At 35.4% G+C, this 24,122-nt stretch overlaps 1 protein-coding gene across 11 annotated transcripts in view; it reads left to right on the forward strand.

Annotated features, from left to right (window-relative positions):
- The window catches only part of LOC105475954 (transcriptional repressor GATA binding 1), a 264,087-nt gene that overhangs the window by 25,801 nt on the left and 214,164 nt on the right, over positions 1-24,122 (forward strand). For 2 of the 11 annotated variants that reach the window (XM_011731475.3, XM_011731476.2), the window contains exon 2: positions 20,455-20,612. The exons of 5 other annotated variants lie outside the window; for them this stretch is intronic. In XM_011731475.3, coding sequence (XP_011729777.1) covers positions 20,576-20,612 — 37 coding nt within the window. In that variant the 5' untranslated portion in view covers positions 20,455-20,575. Of the gene's footprint in view, positions 1-6,604; positions 6,702-20,454; positions 20,613-24,122 lie in introns of all 11 variants that reach the window. 4 more of the 11 variants (XM_011731474.3, XM_071067890.1, XM_071067891.1 and 1 more) reach the window with 4 other exon arrangements.

Genomic DNA, 24,122 nt, shown 5'->3' on the forward strand with positions numbered 1-24,122 from the left:
TTAAAAGTATTACTGCTCACTGACAGTGCACACAGTCACCCCAGAAGCTCTGATGGAGATGTAGAAAGAGGTGAATGTTATGTTCATGCCTGTTAACACAGCGTCCGTTCTGCAGTCCTTGGATCAAGGAGAAATTTCAAAATTCAAGTCATTATTTAAGACATACATTTCATGAAGCTATAACTGCCATAGTGATTCCTCTGGTGGATCTGGACAAAGTGAGTTGAAAACTTTCTGGAAAGGATACATCATTCGAGATACCATTAAGAACATTCGTGATTCATGGGAGGTTGTCAAAACATCAGCATTAGCAAAAGTTTGGAAGAAGTTGATTCCGACTCTCATGGATGACTTGGAAGGCTTCAAGACATTAGTGGAGGAAGTAAGTGCAGATGTGGTAGAAATAGCAAGAGAACTAGAATTAGAAGTGGAGCCTGAAGATATGACTGAATTACTGCCATCTCCTGATAAAACTGGAATGGATGAGGTGCTGCTTTTTCTTAAAGATGAGCAAAGTAAGTGGTTTCTTGAGATGGAAGCTACTCCTGGTGGGGATGCTGTGAGCATTGTCGAAATGACAAAGGATTTAGAATATTCCATCAATTTAGTTGATAAAGCAGCAGCAGTGTTGGAGATGACTGACTCCAGTTTTGAAGGAAGTTCTACCGTGGGTAAAATGCTATCAAATGGCATTGCATGCTACAAGCAAATCATTCATGAAAAGAAGAGTCAGTTGATGTGGGAAGCTTCATTGTTGCCTTGTTTTAAGAAATTGCCATAGATACCCCCACCTTCAGCAAAAACCTCCACTGAGCAGCCATCAACGATGAGGCAAGACCAGCAAAAAGACTACAAATTGCTCAAGACTCAGATGATTGTTAGTATTTTTTAGCATTAAAGAATGTTTTTAACTAAGTGCATTTTTTAGACATAATACTATCACCCACTTAATAGACCATTGTATAATGTAAATGTAGCTTTTATATGTACTGGGAAACCAAAATATTCATGTGATTTGCTTTATTGCAATATTAACTTTATTGTAGTGGTCTGGAACTGAATCTATAGTATCTCTGAGGTGTGCCTGTATATATATATATATATTTTTTTTTTTTCACGAAGTAAGCATACTTTCAATATCAGAGATAAAAACATTAATGAAATATGTCTTTTTAGGGAATAATAAAAATGATTAAAATTACTAATGTTTTTGCTGGAGTTAGGTTATCAAAGCATTTTTTTTTTAACACTGACACAGTCATTCATATTTTCTAGGAGAAATTACCATGCACCTTTGGAGTTATTTTTTATTTGATAGAAAAGATGTCCCTAACTGAGAGTACTAATTCTAAATTTTTGTTGACAGGTGCTGCTATTGAATTGTATTTGGATTATAAAATTCACAAGTTTCATAACTGGAAGCTTACAGAGTGCATTGATGAGATGATTAGAATTACTCTTTTGGTTATGTAAGTTTTTAAATAATGGAAGAAGTTCTAGAAATCATACAAAAATTTCCAAAATAAGACTTTCAGAGGGTGTGAATAATAGTGATTTTCTGTCATTTTTGTCATTTAAACACAGTTCTCTATTATTTTTTTGCTCAGCAATAAATGAGTCAATAGGTCCATCTGTATGTTTCGGTTTATATTCATATCATACATATGACTATTATGTATGTATATAGTGTTTTTAATAAGTGAATGTGTGTGTGTGTGTATATATGTTTTCTTTTATTTTTTTTTTTGAGACAGGGTCTTGCTGTGTTGCCCAGGCTGGTGTGCTGTGGTGTGATCATAGCTCCCTGTAGCCTTGAACTCTTGGGCTCAAGGGCTCTTCCAGCCTCAGCCTCCTAAATAGCTGGGACTACAGGCATAAGCCATCATGCCTGGCTAATTTTCTAATTTTTTGTAAAGACGGAGTCTTGCTATATTTTCTAGGCTGGTCCTGAACTCCTGGCCTCAAGGAATTCTTCCCATCTCAGTCCCCCAAAGTGCTGGGATTACACATATATTGTAGACTTTGGAAATTAGGAAAACTGAAAAAGGAGTTTTGTTTTGTTTTTGAGACGGAGTCTCACTCTATCGCTCAGGCTGGAGCGCAGTGGTGCAATCTAGGCTTACTGCAACCCCCGCCTCGTAGGTTCAAGTGATTCTCCTGCCTCAGCCTCCCTAGTACCTGAAGCTACAGGCATGCGCCATCATGCTCAGCTAATTTTTTGTATTTTTAGTAGAGATGGGGTTTCACCGTGTTGGCCAGGGTGGCCTCGAACTCCTGAGCTCAGGTGATCTACCCGCCCTGGCCTCCCAAATGAAAATGGAGTTTTCATTTCCATGTCACAGTTGTTTTTCAATATAGATCTTCAGTGACGGGAAGCCATTGCTATAGGCTGGTAATTTGATAACCCATTTTGAAATGTATTTCTTGAGCTCATTGTAATTCAGTGTGCCTCTGGTGAAAGGCGTGGGATGGTATAGATTGAAAGAATAATCTGTGGTTGTTCCCTACAGAGACCCTGCTGCCCCTTTTTGGACAGTCATCTTTTAACCTGGCACCCACTAGTGTATTTGCTAAAACGGAGTATTCCAAAATTTAAATGATGTCACATTTGAAAGCAATGCCAAGAAACAATGCGGCAGTTTCTAAATTTTGTGAAGCTAAAATCCCTGGTTACAAGAAAGAGTACATGTCACAGATGAGTAGTTAGTAATGACTTCAGTTTAGCAGGAAAAGAGCAATTCCCATATGCTGATTCTAGTCTCATAACAAAGAATGTTATAGAAAGATTGCACAGTATTTAACAAGCTGTGAGTTAATGTGACAGTGTCGGTGTATCTAGTTCCAGAAGGATAATCACTTTACCATATTTCTTCAAAAATATTTTAAGTTATATTCCAAAACAGAAAACTTGATACATATGAATCCAGACTGTTCCCTGCAACACCTCCCCACCCCCAAGTTAGGTAGTAAAATCAGGTTTAAGCAATTGAATTGCTTCCGACATGCTGGCTCCTAAATACCTGAATAAATGTAGAAGTTCTATTGTCAGACTCAGAGGCTTCCTTGTTATATAAGGGAGAGTGGGTATAAATGAGAGTGTTGCATCTTGAACTGTAATTATCCAAAAACTTAGTTTTCAATATGTGAGTTTACCTCTAACCAATAGCCTCTCCTAATTTGAACATAGACTACGTCCTTCAACACTTACGGAAACCTTAGGAGTTGAGAAAATGACGTAAAGTTGTATTGCTTTCAGTCCTTTGGAACACATACTCGTACTGTAGGTATGTTAGTTACCAGCCATTCATTTCCAGGGTTTTTCCCAAAGACCTGCTGTTTTATGCATGTTCATATTAGCACTATGATTTGCTTATTCCTGTGAACATGAACGACAATGACAGATAGCACTTTTGAACAGTAGACCTGTGTCTTTTAAAAGCTTAAAACTCCATGCTCATCATTTTGTCGCTGCAAAGATTCCTAAAGGCAGGCATGGGGAGGCATTGTAGAATAGGGAGAGGATGTTATTTCCTTCAGTGGTTTAAGGAAATGCATGTTTTTCATCATGAAAGAAAAGATAATCATTATCAAATTCAGAGGATATTGTTTTATCATTCCCGTAATGAACTTGTGTCTCTTTTATCAATTAACATGTAGATGGATATTAGGACAAACCAGGTTCAGGTAGAAAGAGGTACATAAAATTAATAATTCTTCATGAGGAATTTCTGCAAAGTGCCTTTTATAGAGTTTTTTTTCTTGGAAATTTTTGAAATTATCAAGTATAAAGTTGATGCTTAAATTATGTTTTAATGTTTCTTAAGACTTTCTCTGGATTCAGATTATGGAATTAAGGTGTTTTGATACTATGAAAGTATGTGTTGCTAATACTGTAACATACTGTACATTTACTATACTGTCAATAATATATGTAACTACTACTGAGTATTGACTACTTTAAGAAGTTAAGGTCTCTCAGTTTGTCAAAAGAGACATTAGTCTTATATCGAGTGTCCTCGTGAAGTGACATAAGCAGGCAACCGACATTCTACTACCACTTTTTGACTTTTTATTTATTTATTTATTTTTGAGATGGGGTCTTACTTTGTTGCCCAAGCTGGAGTGCAGTGGCACTATCTCAGCTTACTGCAACCTCTGCCTCCCAGGCTCAAGCAATCCTCCTGCCTCAGCCTCTGGAGTACCTGGAACTACAGGCATGTGCCACCATGCCCGGCTAGTTTTGTTTTGTAGAGATTGGGTTTCACCGTGTTACCCAGGCTGGTCTCCAACTGCTGAACTCAAGTGGTCCACCGACTTGGCCTTCCAAGTGCTGGGATTACAGACATGAACCACCACGCCCGGCCACTATTTGATTTATACTGTATTTTTAGTGTACAAGCTGTTTAAGAGAAACATTGATCTTAAAGCATGAGAGTCAGTGACTTTGAAAAGTGAAAACTAGGGAAATTTGGTCAAATTTCCTTTTATCCTTCCACCCAAAATTGTTTGGCTGCCTGCGTTTCGTAATCATGTAATGATTGACTGCTGGACATTGTGGCTCACGCCTGTAATCCCAGCACTCTGGGAGGCCAAGGTGGCAGGATGGCTTGAGCCTAAGAGTTTGAGACCAGCCTAAGCAACACAGGGAGACCTCATCTCTACAAAAATATATAAAATTCAATTAACCCGGAATGGTAGTACATGCCTATTGTCCCAGATACTTGGGAGGCTGAAGCAGGAGAATTGCTTGAGTCTGGAAGGTCAAGGCTGCAATGAGCCATGATCATGCCACTGTACTCTAGCTGGGACAACAGAGCAAGACCCTGTTTCAAAAATAAATAAATGAATGAATAAATACATAAATAAATGAATAAATAGATAAATATCATATAGTGATTGAATTTACCTGGGCAGAAAGTACCTTTTTCTCCCAATGGGTGCTGGCATCTTCTTTCAGTATATATAGAGTGGCCACTTCGTGTGCTACTTGTTAGCAGTTTATAGTCTAATGGGGGAAGGATAGGAGGAATAAAAGAAATTATAGCACATTGCATTTACTGTCTATTTCAGTGTGCATTATCTTATTCATTTAATTTGTACTCTCTTTTCTGTTTATTCACTTAAAAAAACCTGTAAAATAGGCCAGTTATACATATTATTGTGGGAATTAAGAAAGTGAAGATGTGAGTAAGCTCAAAGAAGAGGGTAAAAACCCAGCCAAAACCACTATTGGTTTTGGTTAATGTGCTTGCATAATCCTTTGAATCTGTGTCTTTTCTGAGTGTATGTGTAAAATTGTGCGTAAGTGTGTGTAGTTCTCTCTGTATCCTGTCCAACTTTGGCAAAGGGGTAGTTTTGCCAGGATTTGCTTTTGGAGCTACAAGGAGATCTCTGCCCACACCTTTTTCATGAGGTCAGTTACCTCACATTTGAGAACAACGTCAATTTTTTTGGCCTTAAAGGCAGTGTTGGCTTGTGCCTAAATGTACCTTCATGACCTTAACACAAATTCACAAATCAAACTATTTTTTTCATTGCACTCATGTCTTGGGGCTCTCCACGGCAGAGTCTTAGCGGAATTGTTTTGGAATAGACACAAAGATTACTAACCTCTGTGGAAAAGTACCCTGACTTCATAGCGTTCCTACTTCAAAAACAAACTCCGTCTGGATGGCGAGTCACTGGGAGACTTGAGTGATTACGAGGGAGATTTGGTGTAAAATGGAATTTTAGATCAACCTTTAGCACCTAAATCTGAGGTCTGTCAAGTCTCTGTTTTTATAGATCTGACTTGAAATAAAGATGTGTGTTCTGTTGAAGCCTTCCTAACCCTTATTTTAGCTACTGATTTACATGGCATGTACTATTAGGGGTCATAATTGAGTTTTAAACAAGTTCTGGGAAAGCTCCCAGTGGGACTGGGAAAATCTGGCTCATTTTGGAAAACCTATGTTTACATTTTTAAATAATTTGGAAAACCTGATAAAATGCTGCAGGTGTAAGAACTTAAGAATTATAATGGATCAGGATAAACGGGGCTAGAATAAAACACTAAGTACAGTCAGGCAGTCCATGGAAACAAACAGATGGGTGTCAAGAGCTGAGTTAGTGAGTTGATCAGCTCTATTTTTGTCTTTTCAGTAAGTTTCATGAAGCTTGTTCAGTAAACATGAATAACTTCAATAAGTTCATGCAGCAAATATTCATTAAGCAGCACCTACTCATTTATGGGATACTGTACTAAGGTGTGAGAATATCAATATGAATGACAACAAAAGAACACTGTCCAGGCAAGAATACAAATAACAGATAAATAAAATATTGATAGTCATAACCCCAATATAGCTATATAAAGATGATCATAGCACATAAATTCTGGAAAACTCCAGTATCGTTAATGTCTCACGTGTGTATATCAGTCAGCCCATTTTTTATCTGAACCTGTGCGATATTTCTGAAGTCTTAAAATTTCCAACTTCTTTTTATGATCAGAGTTGAAGATTTATTTTGAAACCCATAACTTTTCTTCATTTTCTATCTTTCCCTTCTTCAGTCTGCACGTCACACCACATCTAGTTTAGTTTTCCTGATCTCTTCTTTTTAGAAACTTCAAGTGGCTTCCTGCTTTCTGCAAGTGGTCCAGCGTCATCAACTGGGATTCAAGATTCTATCTTATTAACCTTGGCAACCACGTCTTCCATGTGAGCCATTTGTTTTAAACCTAGATTCTTCTCTGTTTCTTGGCATATGTTAATATTGTTAGCAACCTTTTGTTTCTTTTACTCCTGTTTGCTGGAATCCCCTTTTCTGTCTCCTGTAGCTGTGCAATTCTTATTTCTCTCTCAGGATAATCTTCACTCTCATCTCTATTAACTGTTTCCTCTGCCATTGACCACATTGGTTATTTTATTATGAATGAAAGAAATAATAGAAATATTAATAAAAGATAGCAAACTGTTAGTACATACTGATTACTTTTTTTTTTTTTTTTGACAGAGTCTCACTCTGTTGCCCAGGCTGGAGTGTGGTGGTGTAATCTCAGCTCACTGCAGCCTCCACCTCCCGGGTTCAAGCGATTCTCCTGCCTCAGGCTCCCAAGTAGCTGAGATTACAGGCACCCACCACCACACCCAGCTAATTTTTGTATTTTTAGGAGAGACAGGGTTTCACCATGTTGGCCAGGCTGGTCTTGAACTCCTGGCCTCAAGCTATCCTCCCTCCTCGGGCTCCCAAAGTGTTGGGGTTACAGGCGTGAGTCACCATGCCCAGCCAAGTACTTAACTGATTACTTTCAAGGGAATTTACTGTTTGCACTGCTCATTTTGGTGCTAAATCATGTCTCTTCCTGTATTATTACTGAAATGTTTAATGTGAGGCTTGTTTCTTTAACAAAGGTAGCTAGCTTCTTAGAGAGCAATAATTTTCTCTTCGAATTTAAACATATGCCCAATAAATCCAGTTATGAATAAATTAATTGTGTGTATGACATTTGGTGTTGCATTGGTACTTTATTTTCCAGCCTGATAGACAAGAGTGACTTTTAAAACCGTCAATGCCTCTGCATCTGTGACACAGTAAACAGGAACCCTATTGAAAATTAAATGTGTCATCTTGTGCTTCATAGCCAGACTATTAAGCTTTTAGGAAGAGATCAATTTAAAATAAATGATATGTATGTACATATATGTTAATATGTAAATATAGAGAATATAATGATTATATTTACGTGGTTGTATTTAATTCCTGATAATTAAAAAAAAACAGGACTATTGGCATTATCTTATCAGACAATGAAAAAATGCATCAAAATCAGAGACAATATTTTAAATAAAAAATTTATGTCATTTCAGTAATGCTTTTTTACTTGACATGATTATGTAGAAAAACTATCCATAATCCAGTAGTAAACGTTTTGTATGAAAACTTGCTGTAAACTTTTGTGAATACATATGATACATTGTTATCTAATATTTTCAGGAAAACAGAAATTTTCTACAGTATTTATGTGCTAATCTTTTGTTTCATAGAATTGAAAAAATTAACCAAACACCACAGAAATTGCTAATACCACTGAACTTCTCTCAGTTCCTTAAGAAGCCACATTCTTCATCTAGGCCTTTCCCAGGTCTTCTGCTATTTCTTCTGTTGGAATCACTCAATCCTCTTTTCACCTTGCCAGTTTTTCCTATCCTAGTTTGTGTTCTTCCTTTTTACCCCCAGACCCCTTGTTGTTATACCAAACTGACATCAGTCACTGCTCTTCCTTGTTTATTTATTTCTTCTCTCCAGGTAGACTATAACCTCACTCAGGGTAAGTTTCTTCTCTGCCTTGTTCACGGTTGTATCCTCAACACCTTACTCAACACTTTACTCAACGCCTGACACATAGTTGGCCCTCAGAAACTATGTTGAATGAATAAATGTTACGTGAGTTTTGCCAGCAGGTACCTTTGACCTTGGTTTCTGGAGAAAAAAAAAAAAATCTTGTATCAGCTTGTTTGGATAATTATTTGCAGAGTTTTCGAGAAAGGGAAGTGATAGATACCCAGATGAATAAAGTATAGAACTTTTGACATGACTAACTTTATTCTAACTTATTGCATCAAAGACTATAGCAGTCATCTCTCAAGCAATATTCTGGCTGTCAGAAAATATTCTTGAACAGTGCTATCTTTTAACTGGTTAGCACTCTCCGAAGTATTTCATGTGTTTTTTTCACTGTTCATACCCTGGACTACATGTATTACCTGCCAGGATCCATCTATTATTTTAGCCCATTTGGACTACATTGGTGATACTTCATGAAGGAGAATTCCACTTTTATTTCAGTAAACCAGGGCAGGATATTTTGGGACCTACAACCACCTGTCTTTTCTTTCCTTTTTTCTTTTCTTTTCATCTTTTATTTTTTTTTTTTTAACCTAGGAAGATGGTAAACACTTAGTAGGCTGCAATTGTCTTTCTTAATGACTGCCATAATGTCTCACACTTAATATAACTTGTTCTATTTTGATGTTAAAACAGGGCATTCTTAATGTTACAACAAGATTAAAAGTACTGTTTGGTATTCTCATGATATGTTAAGTCATTTAAATAACAGTATTGTTATTTAACATGATATGATAAGTCATTTAAGTAACAGTTAAATAATAGTATTGTATTTTCTGAATAGCACCCTGAATAGCACCCTGGTTTGCAGGCTCAGTAAACATGGTGTCATTAGCAGGTATAAAGATGGTGGTAATACCACCAGATACCAGTACTGTTTAGGTGAAATCTGTAATAATTTGCTTTTGAAATAATCCGGTAAAACTGTTACTATGAAATGCTGTTTTGCAAAAATTTAAAAGGATTAATGGACGTGATTAATTTTAAATAATGCTATAGAGTGCTGCTTTTTCCTGGGTAATATGTTGCTTCTTTCACAAACATCCTTTTCTATCCATGTGTAGGCTTATTTCCTGTAGAGAGCAGTAAAGCATGTAAAGCATTAATCATGCTTTGACTTCTAGAACATGTAAAGCATTTGTAGATTGGGGATCAGTCAACTAATTCTTACTTTGCTTAAACCCAAAGTTCTCAAGCTTGTTTAGGTGACTGTAGTCTTGGACTTTGTGGTTCTGTCTGAGAAACTCCATAGAATAGTGTTAAATTATCATACCATACAAAGATGGGGTAAATTATGTACAATAAAATGTGATTGTATTATATCAGTGTGTACCTACAAAACAAAGACTAAATGCCACATGAAACAGTTTTTTAAGGAATAAGATTTTCCAGTTTTCTTGTTAACACATTTGTGTGCTGCCTTTTTTTTTTTTTTTTTTTTTTTTTGGTTAGTTACTAGTACACATTAGAAGCCTTTTGACACTAGAAGCCAAAGTCTCAAGAAAATATTAACCAGGTATAAAGTTTAAAACTGATGGCATTTTACCTATTAACTTATCTTTTTTATGCAAAATAAGAAACCACTCATCATTATTCTGTTAGTGAGATGGGATACCTCAGTCTACTGGTATTACATAGATTTACAGCAACCACCTTAGATGAAGGTAGAATCTAGCACACACTTCATTTAAATACAACATTTATTCAGCCTTATAAAAATATTCAGAATTTTAGATACATGAATTCTCTGAAAAAAACACAGTATTGTTTTATTTGCTCTCTTTCATCTGTTCCCTCATGTCTTCTTGGGTAAGCAGTTACAACTTAACCCCCTTTCAGTTCCAGTTTCCTCATTTGTCAAATAGGACTACTAAATAACTAGCAGGCTTTTGGTGAAAACCAACTGGGGAAATTACGTGAGCCAGTAAGCAAATGGCTGGTACATAATAAGTACTCAAGAAATGTTAGTTCTCTTCCACCTTTACGTAGCTTGTCTTTGTCATATAATCAAGATAGTGCATCCTCATGGCACATTTAATATCTACAGATGTGTGTCTGTGCTTGCCTTTCCACCACCACCAGCACTGGCAGAATCACATACAGAGTTCTTATTCTCTCTTCTGTTTCCCTGTCTCTGATTATCTTCACCCGTTAGGGTGTCTGTTGCTTTCTGCTCTTGTTTTTGCCCTTCATCTCTCTTTTCAAACTCCTCACCCTTTGAAATCCCATTTGTTCAGAACACTTTATTTTCTCTTCAATTTCTCTTCTCTTCCTTCTTTTACCATCTGTTTGCCTGCTAGAGCACATCCTGGCCCTTTCTCCCCTGTAATTCAGCCTGAGGCGTCAATGACCCATTCCACTCCATTGGATTGCTTGATTTGCTCATCAAAATATTGCAGCTCAAAGGTTTCTTCTCAATGTATTACTCCATGCTCTCTGCAGAACAACTGCTGTTTCACTGAAAAATCTCACACACACTCTTAAACTCTAGCTGAAAAGTGCACAGATCTTAAGTCTGTAGCTCAATGAATTATTACAAAACAAATACACCTGTGTAACTATCGCTCATGTCAAGAAATACAATGTTGCCAGTACTCTAGAAGCCCTTTGTGCTCCTCCTGATCTCTCTTCCTCAGTCGCTCTCCTGACTGCTAAACACATTAGATAGTTCTACTTGTTTTTGAACTTTGCGCGTGTTTGTATACATTGAAAGCATACATTGGTTTGTGTCTGGCGTGTCACAATCAGCATCATGTTTGTAAAATTCATTCATGTTGTATATAGTTTGTTCATTTATATTGTAGCATAATATTCTGTTGTATGAACAGGTATTGTATTTTATAATCATATACCACAACTTTAAAAACTCTATTCTACTGCTGTTACAGATTTAGGTTGTTTCCAGTTTGAGAAATTCAGAAAGTAATACTGTGAGAATTGGGGTGTGTGTCTGTGTGTGTGTGTGTGTGTGTGTGTACACACATTTTAAAATTAAACTTCTGGTTTTGTGTCCTTCTGAATGTTTTAAGTTTCTTGGAGTCTAATCCAGATGTTTGAGGCTTTTCTGTATTCTTTTTATGTTCCAGGCTGTTCTCTTAAAAGATAAACTATTTATTTTTTATGTATTATGCTACTTGTACAGTATATTTTGAATTTTGGAATGTTGCAGAATACAGAATGAAAAATTTGTAAATAAAACATATATATACAAATGCATATATTTGTAGTAAACATTATATATTTAATAAACCTATTACATACCATATGATGTTCATGTATAAAAGATACATAATCATCCAAATATATAAACATACAAATTCATTTTACTGATTACTATACCCTTATTATAGAATTATCACTATATAGAGACTGTGCCAATTTTTAATGAACTTTCCTCTGTGTAATCAGTCTACAGATATTTTTGATGTGTAAAGTTATACAAACATTTATGGAATCCAAATCAAACCAACATGGTTGTGATTTACCATTAAAAAAGTAAATTCAATAGTTCTTATTTCTCATGACTTGTGCATTGCTTGATCTGTGCCTATGGATCTAGAGCTATGATATCTGATTCTTTTTTCAGCCTAAATAAGGAGAAAATTAATGCCTTGATTCCCTGGATGTCTTGATTTGGTTAGTTATTATGTTGTTGAGACAACTGTAGCATTTTTTTCTAGCTGTTAGTTTCCTGAGCCTATTTAATATCAAGAGATTCAGACTTTCCTTGAAGACAAAAGCAATATGTAGAAATTTTCAAGTGTGTCAACATCCATCTATCCATCCATCCAATAAGAATAAGTGCCTACTGTGTCATAGGCCTGTCACTGTGAGGAAGGGCATAATAGTATCACTTGGCTTTTTAAAAACTTGCATGTCCCTTGTGCCAATAATCCCTTATACTTTATTCCTCTGCAATAGTCACCATCAGAGTCTGCCAGTGCTAATGATGGAAATGAGCCTCAGGTGTGCTGCCCCTGGAAAAAGCTTGCGATCACTGATGAGATGTAGCTATGTATATATATATAATTATTATATATCTATATTTTGGTTACTATCCCATAGATGACTGGATATCTATTATTTTGAATTAACAATAATAATATAACTCATAATATATTTTCTGGTTTGAAGGGTTTCACAGTCTAGACCAGTAGCCTAAAACATAAACACATAATTTCGTGTAAAGTGGCAAGTACCTCAAGAGAAGATATGCATAAGGTGCCACGTGACGGTGGAGAAGACTAAGTTTTGCTTATGAAAATTGTAGAGGGCTTTGTAGAAGTGAATCCATTTTAGAGACATGTAGTTTGGTAATGTTGGTGATGTGTTAGGCATTATGAGGCAGATTCAAAAGTTAGGATAATCTGGTAGTTGTGAGAATATTGGGAAGATTGTATATTCATTTACTTGACATAACTATAGAGGCAGACAAATATGACTGATAGCAGCCTTTGTAACATGGCATCTTGTAGATTGTGTTCTCTTGTAAGTTTCTTAAAATGTTATCACTTTTTGCGTTGGTTAACTGTTGTTAAAGTGTTTATGAGAAATGCATTGGGAAATGCAGTGGTCTTTAGATTCCTTCAGACTCAGCTTGTTCATGTGCTAGGTCTGTGTCTAGGCAAGTGACTTAACTTCTCCATGTCTTAGCTGCATTATCTGTAAACTGTGAATGATAATAGCACTTAAAGAATGGTTCATCCAAATTAAAATCAAATGAGATAATGCACTCTTGGCACAGTTCCTGGCTCGTATAATAAGAACACGAAATATTTTTGTTATTAGCTAAAAATTCAGGTTAGAATATGTATCAACATTGAAGATCATAGGCCTTAAAAAAGTCTACCTCTGACTTTTGGTTTCTTTCAACATCCAATTAAACTCTGAAATAATTATTTGTAAAATACCTGAATCTGGAATTATATATGTGTATGTATGTGTGTGTGTGTGTGTGTGTGTGTGTATTCCATTAGTCTGTTATGACAGGTGTCCACAACAAGATTGATGGAGAAATTACTAATTGGGGTGCAGATGGTGAAAATCTTTTCTAAAGGTCTGTGTGTGTGTCTGTGTATGCTTAGATAGATTCTTAAGTTTATATTGAATTTGAAAGTGAAGATTGACTAGATTGTCTATACAAAATACTTAACAAGTGAGCTAATTTCTGCCTGAATTCTGTAGTACTACTCATGTATATCACGTCACGATTCTTCCTCTCATATGTGAATGTGTAAAATAGAGGCTGTGTGGGATGGATCCAGAAGGAACTCGTGGTCATCCTTTCAGGCTTGAATCTCACCAGTCTATCTGGCTTTGTGTTTACAATTAATTTAAGATTAATCACCTGTTTCAGATTTACTTTGACATCTGCCTAACTTATTTTTTATTTTATTTCTTCTTTCTGATCTTTTGTTTTAATCTTTGGGGGTAAGATAATGCAATAATGATAAAACAAAATTCAAAAGCCCATAAAGCTATGGGATCTGCTTGGGATTTTCAAGGGTGAGATAGGGTCTGTACTAGACATGTGTTTACTGATTGTGACCCCAGGCATTGGTTTTCTGTCCTTCATTGTTAGGACAGGTGGATCTGGGGACACAGACTAAGTGGAGTGGGGAAGAAAGGATTTATTAATAACCAGGGAGGAGCATGTGGGTTAGATCTGAGTTATCTGCAAACATTTGAGAACTACCGATTGTAACTATATGAACTGAAGATGCCTCAGTGCAATCCTGGGTCTTTCTACGTTCCATATTTAATTAAAAGCCTTTGCCGTATCTTGGTTCCGGACTCAATTTTAATCAGATAAAATTTAAGTTATTATAAAATAATGACAAATTTAGCATACAGGGTTTTAAATTGATCACAGTAGCTGGACAGCATTGGCAACAACAGTTGTAAAAGTAGAGCTTCTTTATGCAGTGATATCTGTATAATCGATTTAGCTCAAAGACAACATTGAGTTTATATCCACATATGTTTATGAATGTATAATTTTGACACCTGGGATTTTATTGTACATAGATGTTTTATCCATTCCCTTTTTACAATCCAATGTTCTATCTGTAATGCTCTTCATACACATTCTTTCAAAAAAATTCTGATTCTAAATCTTTAATCATGATATACCTTGATCTTCTTTGAATATAGATAGCTCTTCTCGAGGAAAAAAACCAAAAAGACAAAAACAAATTCTTCAGAATAGCCCATGTCATAACAAAACATCTTAGTCTTTTTGCCAAATTAATGAAGGAATACTGTTTTTTTCTTTTTTCCTTAACTATGCATGCTTTAAAATCTTGGTTAAATTTCTTCCTTGAACATTACTGTCTTAGAGTGGCCTTTCCCACTGTGTTTAGCAGAACATTAGTTCTGTTGGCTAAATGGCACTATGTGACATAAAGTCAAATGAGATTGGGAAATTTCAGTCCAAATTGAGCAGATGTCACCCTCTGCAATCCCTAGGACTTCTTAGAGCTGTAATCGCTAATGTACATTGTGGATCTCTGGGAGGGATATGTATTATACAGTTTCCATTAAACTTAATTTGACCAAGGAATCTCCTTTCATTTTCTTTTTTTGAAGCTAATATTATGGGAAGAGTGTAGAGATAAGTCTTGGGTTTCTTGTCGTCTATGCTTAAACAGTTACCATATTAAAATCCCAGGCAGAGCTTAGCTAAACTTGTGGTGAGCGTGGCAGAATGTTCTGAAATACCATAATGTTTCTTCAAAAATGTTCTTATAGTTGAAGCTTTCTAAGCCTGTTACTTATCCAACTCCAAATTATGAACGGATTCTATGTTTACTTTTTTCACCCATACATAAAGCTTTTCATATCCTAGAAGTCAAGAAAAAGTGATTTAATCTTACCATGAGAAGTTGCTTCCAAGTGTGTGTGTGTGTGTGTGTGTGTGTGTGTGTGTGTGTGTATATATATATTTTAAGATTAGTTTTCTTTGGAAAATTTCTCCGTACTTAACAAAAGAGAGAAAATGACTCCTCTGTGTGTGTGTGTGTGTGTGTGTGTTTGTAATTTGTTTTTGTCAGAGTGAAAAGTGATGCTAATTAGGTTAAAATAAGTATTTGGCACTAAATAGGGTGGTATCTAAACCAAATTTTGTATTTTGTACCAAATTTCTAAATCCTTTTTGTTGCCTGAATGGATTAGCTGGTTCATTGTAATGTTTGTGTTATCTGTTGGATACGTCTATGGTTGTCCTTAGTCCGTTGGTCCTCAGATGGATGCAGGCCATTTAAGCTGCTCCCTGTGGTACAGTAGGGGTGAACATAGTGCTTTGTGAGTTATTTCCTAGTTTCATGAGGAAGAACTATTGCATATGGAGGCACAAACTTACTTTCCTTCATTTTAGAGATACACACACATGCATATGCACGCATACAGAGTACATTACAGGTGTAAGTTCTCAGTATGTCTTCACAACATCATTTTTAATCTTAGATTTGGCACTTTTAATACTACTAGTAGTAGTATTAAATACTGAATATACTTTGCTGAATATACTTGGCTTACTGGTGCTGTGAAGACAACGAGCATTCTAATTGCAGTATGTTATCTTTTTTTTTTTTTTTTTTTGAGACGGAGTCTCGCTCTGTCACCCAGGCTGGAGTGCAGTGGCCGGATCTCAGCTAACTGCAAGCTCCGCCTCCCGGGTTCACGCCATTCTCCTGCCTCAGCCTCCCGAGTAGCTGGGACTATAGGCGCCCGCCACCTCGCCCGGCTAGTTTTTTTTTGTATTTTTTAGTAGAGACGGGGTTTCACCGTGTTAGCCAGGATGGTCTCGATCTCCTGACCTCGTGATCCGCCTGTCTCGGCCTCCCAAAGTGCTGGGATTACAGGCGTGAGCCACCGCGCCCGGCCTCAGTATGTTATCTTTATGGTAAGTGTCTATTAGATTCACTACACTGTATATGTGTGTCAGTTTACCAAATGGATTTGCAATGATTGACACAGATTTCTTAAGGGAGAACTAAGAAAGCTGTTAGTTATATTGGTGGATTGAGTTAATAATTGAGATTTTCTTTTCTATTGATTAACAGGTTGGAAAACAGAGAAAAGCAACATTAATACATTAAAAAATTAAACTACCTTTACTATTCAGTGATAGTTTTCACCAATTGCTGGGAACATAGTCAAAGGCATTCCTACAAAGCACAGCACTCATTATTTTTGTTATGAGTGAAAATCTAATTTACATACAATAAAATGTCAATTCGCATCATAACCATCAAGATAAATAGAAACATTTATACTCTTCGATGAGCTACTCTTTTTGAACTTAAGTGCTGTGCTTGGCTCTTTGCCCAGAGACCAGTTGAAATATTCTAAGTTTAACAGAGAAGTAGGGATGAAGTTGAAACTGACTTGTGTGCAAATGTAAAGTCAGATTGGCCTGTGTGAATCAACAGTTGTCATTGCAGATATTTTAATTGTATATGTGTGTGTGTATGTGTGTGTGTGTGTGTTTGAGAGGAAAACAAAAGGAAAAACTACTTTTCTTCAGGGAAACAAATGGTAACATTTCTCAATTTGCGCAGTGAAATTGTGATCTTATTCAAATCAGGGATTTCAATACGTTTGCCTCTCACCAGTTATGAAAGGAAAAATAATCAATTCCCCTTGCCATTTGAGACTCCATGATGTATTCTTGCTTTATTTTAGTTTCCCTAGTTAGTGAAATAGGTGCATTCTTTTTTTTTTTTTCAGATATATCCTACAGTGTCATTGTGACTATAGCCTAAAGTCTTTGAAAAAATAGTTTTGTAATTTTCTTATAAAAGTACAATGGTTAATGAATTTTTTTCTCTAACATGTATTTGGATATAGGAAGATTCATTTAGGCAAATAGAACATTATTACTTAACTTACCACACTATCTCTTTTTACTTAGACAAGTGCATTTGAAATGAGATATTTAAAATCTAGAGAACATAGCAAGATGAAATAAAAGCCTAATAAAATGTGTTTGGGCTAGCATCAAAACCTTTGAAATAGGATATCTAAATAGTGTGCATTTTATCTCAGAGGGCTTTTGGTTAGTTCTAGTGTCCAGATGACTGTTAATGGGCTTTTGTGCTCTGAAGCGTATGCTAATAGAAGTGATCATTTTGGATTAGTTTGATGTGAATTAATAAGAGATTTTTTTGGTAGAAGTTGTTTGAAGGTGATGACATTTAAAACTCAACAAGATTTAAGAAGTTCAAAAATACTTTAAAAAAATTTGGGAACAGTCAATTCAGAGAGAGCAAATTAAATAGAAATGGATGGGAAAGAACAGGATCTGACATTGAGTTTACGAAGTTTGAAGCAGTTTACAAAAAAAGCGATCTACCATTGAAGTATTGCCCTGGAATTTGAAGAAACAGAAAACATCTAAACTTCTTCAGTGATTCTTGGGTTTGTGAATTGGATAAACAATGTTCTCTTGCATTTTATAGTTCACTTAAGCAATCTGATTTTGATCTGTATATATGGAGTAGACAGGATTCAAGTGTTTTTTTTTTTTTTTCCCTAAACCAATGAGCAAACACATATGTTCTTTCAAAACTGAACTGTATATGTTGTTCATATGGAAGCTATCTAGTTTGCTCTAGGCCCAAGATTTGACCCTCCTTTTATTTTGCTATCACTTGCTTAATTCTTTAAATTCTTTGTGGGGCCTTTTGATCAAAAGAAACATTTTTTTTCTTTCTTTTATGTTTTTTTTTTTTTAAATAAAAGCTACATGAAATGTGTAATTAATAACTCAGTACTCTTATGCTGGTGATACAAGCAAGCATGGAAGAAAACATATTTATTAAGGCAAAGACCATCATGACTTTTCTTTTTGTGTTAAGCTTTGGTTTTAAACAGTTGAGAAGTTTTATAAGCTGGAAAAACAAAAGGAACATGTCATCTGGCATTATATGTTATGAAAATAAGAACTGATACTTATAATTAAAAATTATATGCAACAAGATTTGAAACTGAGGTCCAATTACAGGATCTTGCCCTCCTGCTTTTTCAGAGTCTTGTTCAGAATGTAATGTGTGTGTGTGTGTACATATATATGCACACATATATATGTATATGAAATTATATTTGGAGAGATACTCAAAAGTGTCAGTTTTCCTTGAGAATAGGAGTTCCTTATAGTCATTTTCTTTTTAAACATATCTCTCTTAAATTAATGACAATTAATAAAATTAAAGTCATCTTGCTTAGTGTGTTTGGCATATAACTGAGGTTGGATATATTTACTGAATGAATGAATATTGGGGGAAGTGAGAAACTGAGGCAAAGATAGGCTTCAGTGGTATTTAGACCACCCTTAGTAGCTGGTGGTTTACTCTTCTATAGTCTCTCAGTGCAATTGGGCAAACTTTTTAAAGGTAAAACTGAAGTGCCATTAACCGGAACCAGTGTAGAGTCACAGAGGTGGGGGAGTTTTAGAAATAATTTATTCAAATTCCCTTATTGTACAGGTAAAAAGAGAGACTCAGAGAAGCAAAAGGACTTGCCCTTCATCACATGAGCAGGTGATTTAAATCAGGTGTAGAGACTGGATATGCAATTTCCATACCATTTTTACTCAGGTTTTAATTCTTTACTTTGCTTAGGGTCAAGATACTACAAAGAATATAGAATTTGGAAAATTTACACCTCTTACCTTCAAAGAGTTTCTCATCTAATGGAAATAAATTTTAGTTCATCTGCATTGAGCTGATGTGTGATCTAAGATCTGTTTTTAAATTACTGTGATAGTTGATTTCTTTAGTTGAATAATTTATTTGATTATCTATTGCAAGGTTAGTTGGAGTAAGAATATATCATTAAATGTAGGCATGTATATATTTATATGTAATATATGTAATATAACTAAATCACTAGTGGTTAATTTACAGTATCTAGGTAATGATAGAAAACTCAAATCCCTTTGGGTGTGAAGGTGCCCTCTTGAGAACATCAGTCAGTCTTCTATGGGAGAAGATTTTTTTTCTTATGTATTTAAACATTTTAAATAGTGCGATAAACTAGTTATCAGAATTATTTTTAAGCTCTAATGCTGATTATTTCTACACCATAAGTCTGTCTAAATTATATGGTAACAGAAATAATGCACTCCTATTTTTATAAAAGTAAACACATTTTCTAAGAAAGCAAAGAAAGCATTTAGATTTGTTTTATTTAGAAGGAAATATGGTTAATTAAAAGTAGAAATTTGTAATTTTTACAGATGGAATGTCTTATATCTCAGCAATGAAAATTAATACAAAGAGTGTTTTTGGAAAGCTACATATATTTTTAACCTGCCTAAATATCTTGGCACATAATATACATTCTCATTATATGGGCTGTTCAGGTGGAGAATAATGTAAATGTAGGCCTGCTCCCTACTACTTAGCCCCAGAGGTCAATTTTTAATCTCACAATTAAATAGAGGACTTAAAATAGCAATTTTGAGCTTTGCAGTTCTCCTTTAAATTCTTTACCTCCTCTTTTTCAACTTCACTTTTAGCCCATTATCTAAAATGGCAATTCATAGTGGACTTACTCTAATGGGCATTTTGAACTTTTCTGGGGGTAGGGTACTGCATCAAGGATACTGCTATGTAGTAGGGTGATAAAGATTAAAATAGAGTTGCCAAAACTAATGACTGCGTTCATTGTTGTGATTAGGTATTTTAATTGCTTTAAGATTTTCCCTTTAAAAGCGTTTGCTGGTGTTTACAAATTAAGATCTTTTACCCCCACCCCATTGTAGGTAAGTATTATGGTTATTAGGGTTGATGGGGTTTTAGAGGTTAAATAATTTCACCAACATCACAGTCTGTTATGAAGATGACTTATGTCCTATAACCTTTTATATGATGTTCCTCCTTCGCTTGTTGCTTTATTAAAACCCAGGGGAGGGAGAGGATCTTGCTCAAGATCTGCTCATGCTTTTATATCTTTCAGGCAGCCTATGATGCTGGCATATTAATATATTTTAGGTGTGATACATGAAAATGTGTTTACATCATTTAGGAAGGAAAAATTTTTTTTTTTTGCTTTGTTTTGCAGATGTACAGATCAGCTCTCAAAATGTCTTCTGTGTCTTCCGAGCGTCTTCTAAGACAATTGCATTAGCCTCCTGCTAGTTGACTAATAGAATTAATAATTGTAAAAAGCACTCTAAAGCCACATGCCTTATGAAGTCAATGCTGGGTATGATTTTACAAGTATGTGATCTATTTTTTCAAGTGAAAATGTTAACTGGAAAAGTTCTTGGCACACAGTAAAACATCGTGCAATCTGTTATTTGTCTTAGAGATAATAACTTGAGGGTGGCTATAGTCTTATGGTATCTAACTTACGACTTGCTAGGGGAGTTTCTTCCACTTAGAAGTATGACAGATGTGCTTATATTTACATAATCTGTCACTCTGAAAAATTATGATGATATAATTCCAGTAAAATTATTTTTTCTATAACTACTTCAAAGTATAGTCAACTAAATTAAGCACACTTTTTTTTTTTTAAAAAAAAACAGCAACTAAAGAGCATGCCCCTGCCCCCACAACACAAAATAAAACCCAAACGACCTTTTGGATATTTCTTTGAAGTTTTAGCAGTTTAACAGTCTTTGCAATGTGTATTATTAAGGACTCTATTCAGCATAAGGAGTCGTGAGTCATAAGTGTTCGAAGTATCTGTTCTTGGGTAGAAGAAGGAACTTCAATTTTAGAAAGATGATAATTTAATTAAGTCATATTTTCTCCCAGCCACTAAAGATGCTGGTTGAGTAGTCTTTAAACTATGACCCATTATATATCTTCAATGTAACAATAAATCAACTAGATCTAAAGCTTCTTCTTGTTTTGAAAAATAAGTTAATTTTTAAAATATTAATGTATTTGGATCTATTCACTTTTAAGTATTTTATCTTGGTTCCCTTGCTATTTAAAATGTTGCCATTTTCCTAATCACTCACCCTGGCGTTAACATACGGGCATAAACCATTTTCTCTTCATTTTGATGGAAGGATAATCTTAATGAATTAGATTGTTTCTTCCTCATTTCTTCGTGAGTCCTGTCTTTTGATATAGAATTTTTAATTTTTTTGTGTGTAACCTTATTCATTTCATTTAGGTGGTTCAGTGTTAGATTCTAGTCGTCTTAAGAAGAAACGGTTAAAATACAAATGATACAGGTATTCAGTAAGGGAAGATTATATTGTAATAGTTAGTGAAGACATTATGTGTAATGGAAAAAATTAACAATCAGGAAATTCTGGAGGGAATGGTAAGAGAAGTTGTATCAAGCCTTCACAGTTTTATGTGTAGGAATGTCTGATTACAACCTAAAATATCCTTTTCTGTAGACCAAGTTAAAACCGTGCATAGTTTGCTTAAACTTATATTTTAAATGATAACTAATTTTTTCAGGTTGCCCATTTAGTCTTTTTCCCCCCATTTTCCCTTTATTGACTACTAGTAAAATTGCCCTTCGGTTTTCTGTGTATTTTCACACATTCCCAGGGCTGCTTTAGTCACTTCTGACAAAAGAATACAGGACTCCTAAAAGGTTGACATAACACATAAGACATTGAAATGCAAACATTAAAAAAAAATAGTTGACCAGTGTTTCCTTTTTTAACAGTGGTCATCAGGCTTCGTTAATTTTAGGGCCTAACAGAATAACACCAAGATGAGAAGCTCATAGCCCTCTTCCTTCCTCCAGAAGTCAGGCACATTTACATTGCCTCAACATAACCACTTCTACTTGAAACTTCACTCTTTCATCCTGTATATGTGTATTTTGTTCCAGGAGAAAGCTTCTGTAGATATTTGGCAAATAACATTATTGATGTGTAAGAACAGTGTACTTTCTTTCTTTCTTTTATTTTTATTTTTGCTAGTTTTTGTTTTTGTTTTGTTTTAGATGGAGTTTCACTCTTGTCGCCCAGGCTGGAGTGCAATGGCACAATCTTGGCTCACTGCAACCTCTGCCTCCTGGGTTCTAGCAATTCTCCTGCCTCAGCCTCCCGAGTAGCTGGGGTTACAGGAGTGCACCACCACACCTAGCTAATTTTTGTATTTTTTGTAGAGACAGGATTTTGCCATGTTGGCCAGCTGGTCTCGAACTCCTGACCTCAGGTGACCCATCCACTGTGCCCTCCCAAAATGCTGGGATTACAGGCGTGAGCCCCTGCGCTTGGCCCAGTGTACTTTCTTAAGTACCATTATACTATTTTTGACATTCACTGTGGCACATTTTTACTTTGTAAATGATTCTTTATACTCTAGTGCACTATTGTTGTTCAGTGATTCATATAAAAATTTTGCATGACCAGCTTTTCAGAAGCAAAAGTAAACCTGTATATCCAAAGCTAGTGTGGTACTTCAGTACTTGAAGAAATTATAGATGAAAATGACTAAACTATGTTATTTGGATTTTCTCAGCACATTTTGGATAATCGTGGTATAACTAACTGTTAGTCCTTATGGTGAAGTCAGCTAACAAAGAAGTCTTACTTAATCAGAATGTCACAGGTGGAATTTTCCAAGAGACATTTGGGGTGATGACTTACACAGCACTCGACAGCTCTTTAAGCTGAGTGATTAAGAAACAGCAGCCATGGAACCCAGTCTTCGACCAGCCTTTGTTAATGTATTCTTTAATTGACACTACGTAAATTATTTCTTAGTTTATTTTATATTCTTAGAGTTCTGACTCATTCTACTCCAGCAGAAGAATTTGTTCCAGTATTCTTCTTTTGACCCCAGTCACTGATGTCACTAACTTAACTTGAGAGACATGGTTGAGCTAATGTGTAAAGGTGAACCATAGGAAACTGCTAATATTTTACTGTTTTGAGCAACGCAAGGACAATATCATATGGTTCAGCTTAATATTCTTTCTTAGTCAGTTTCCAGTGCACTCCCGGTGGTGGAACAGGTACTGTTTTCACCAGGCTGCGTATGGGACACCCAGAGCTTATTAGGTTCCCCAACATGCTGGACAGAGTCCTAGGAAAACCTGATCCAACCACTGTGATGTGTACCAGGTCTTTCTTCTGTCTTTCAGGCAAGCTCCAAATGTGGCTTAAAGAAATTTGGTGGTAGGTCAGAGCTGGAACGTTTGTCATCCTCCACTTCCTGAAAGTGATGAGGCAGTTTTCACTCTGTTTATACCATAGCTGTTTCTGTCTTTTTGACAATGAAGATTTTTTTTTGAAACTATATTTACATCCCGGTTGCATAGGGTAACAATATCGAATTCCAATTTATGTTATTCATGTATACATATACGTACCATATAAATAAACACGTGATGTATTCCATAAACATAAACACACACATATATTTTATAAACACAACGTGTACATGTTATATATAATATAGACCATATATAAATATATAAGCATATATATATATTGTTAGCTACAATGGAAGGAAGAAATTGGGCAAAAATATATTTTCAGGAAAGCGTAAGTAATAGGAAGGGTAAACCTAGTAATAAAAATCCTTCATTATTCATAAAACAACCTTAAAATAATAAATGAGCCACTCTTGGTTACAAAAGTCATTCTACATGTAAATTGTTTGTTTTAGTCTCAACTTTTTGCTATTTTTAGAACTGATTTTTTTTCCTAGAGGAAGCATTTGATTATGGCCCTTAAAAAACTTGCCTAGGTAAAATATTCCAGATACAACTATATCTCTGTAACTTTCAAATAACACTGTATC

The sequence above is a fragment of the Macaca nemestrina genome, chromosome 8, assembly GCF_043159975.1.
Source record: "Macaca nemestrina isolate mMacNem1 chromosome 8, mMacNem.hap1, whole genome shotgun sequence".
Lineage (NCBI taxonomy): Eukaryota > Metazoa > Chordata > Mammalia > Primates > Cercopithecidae > Macaca > Macaca nemestrina.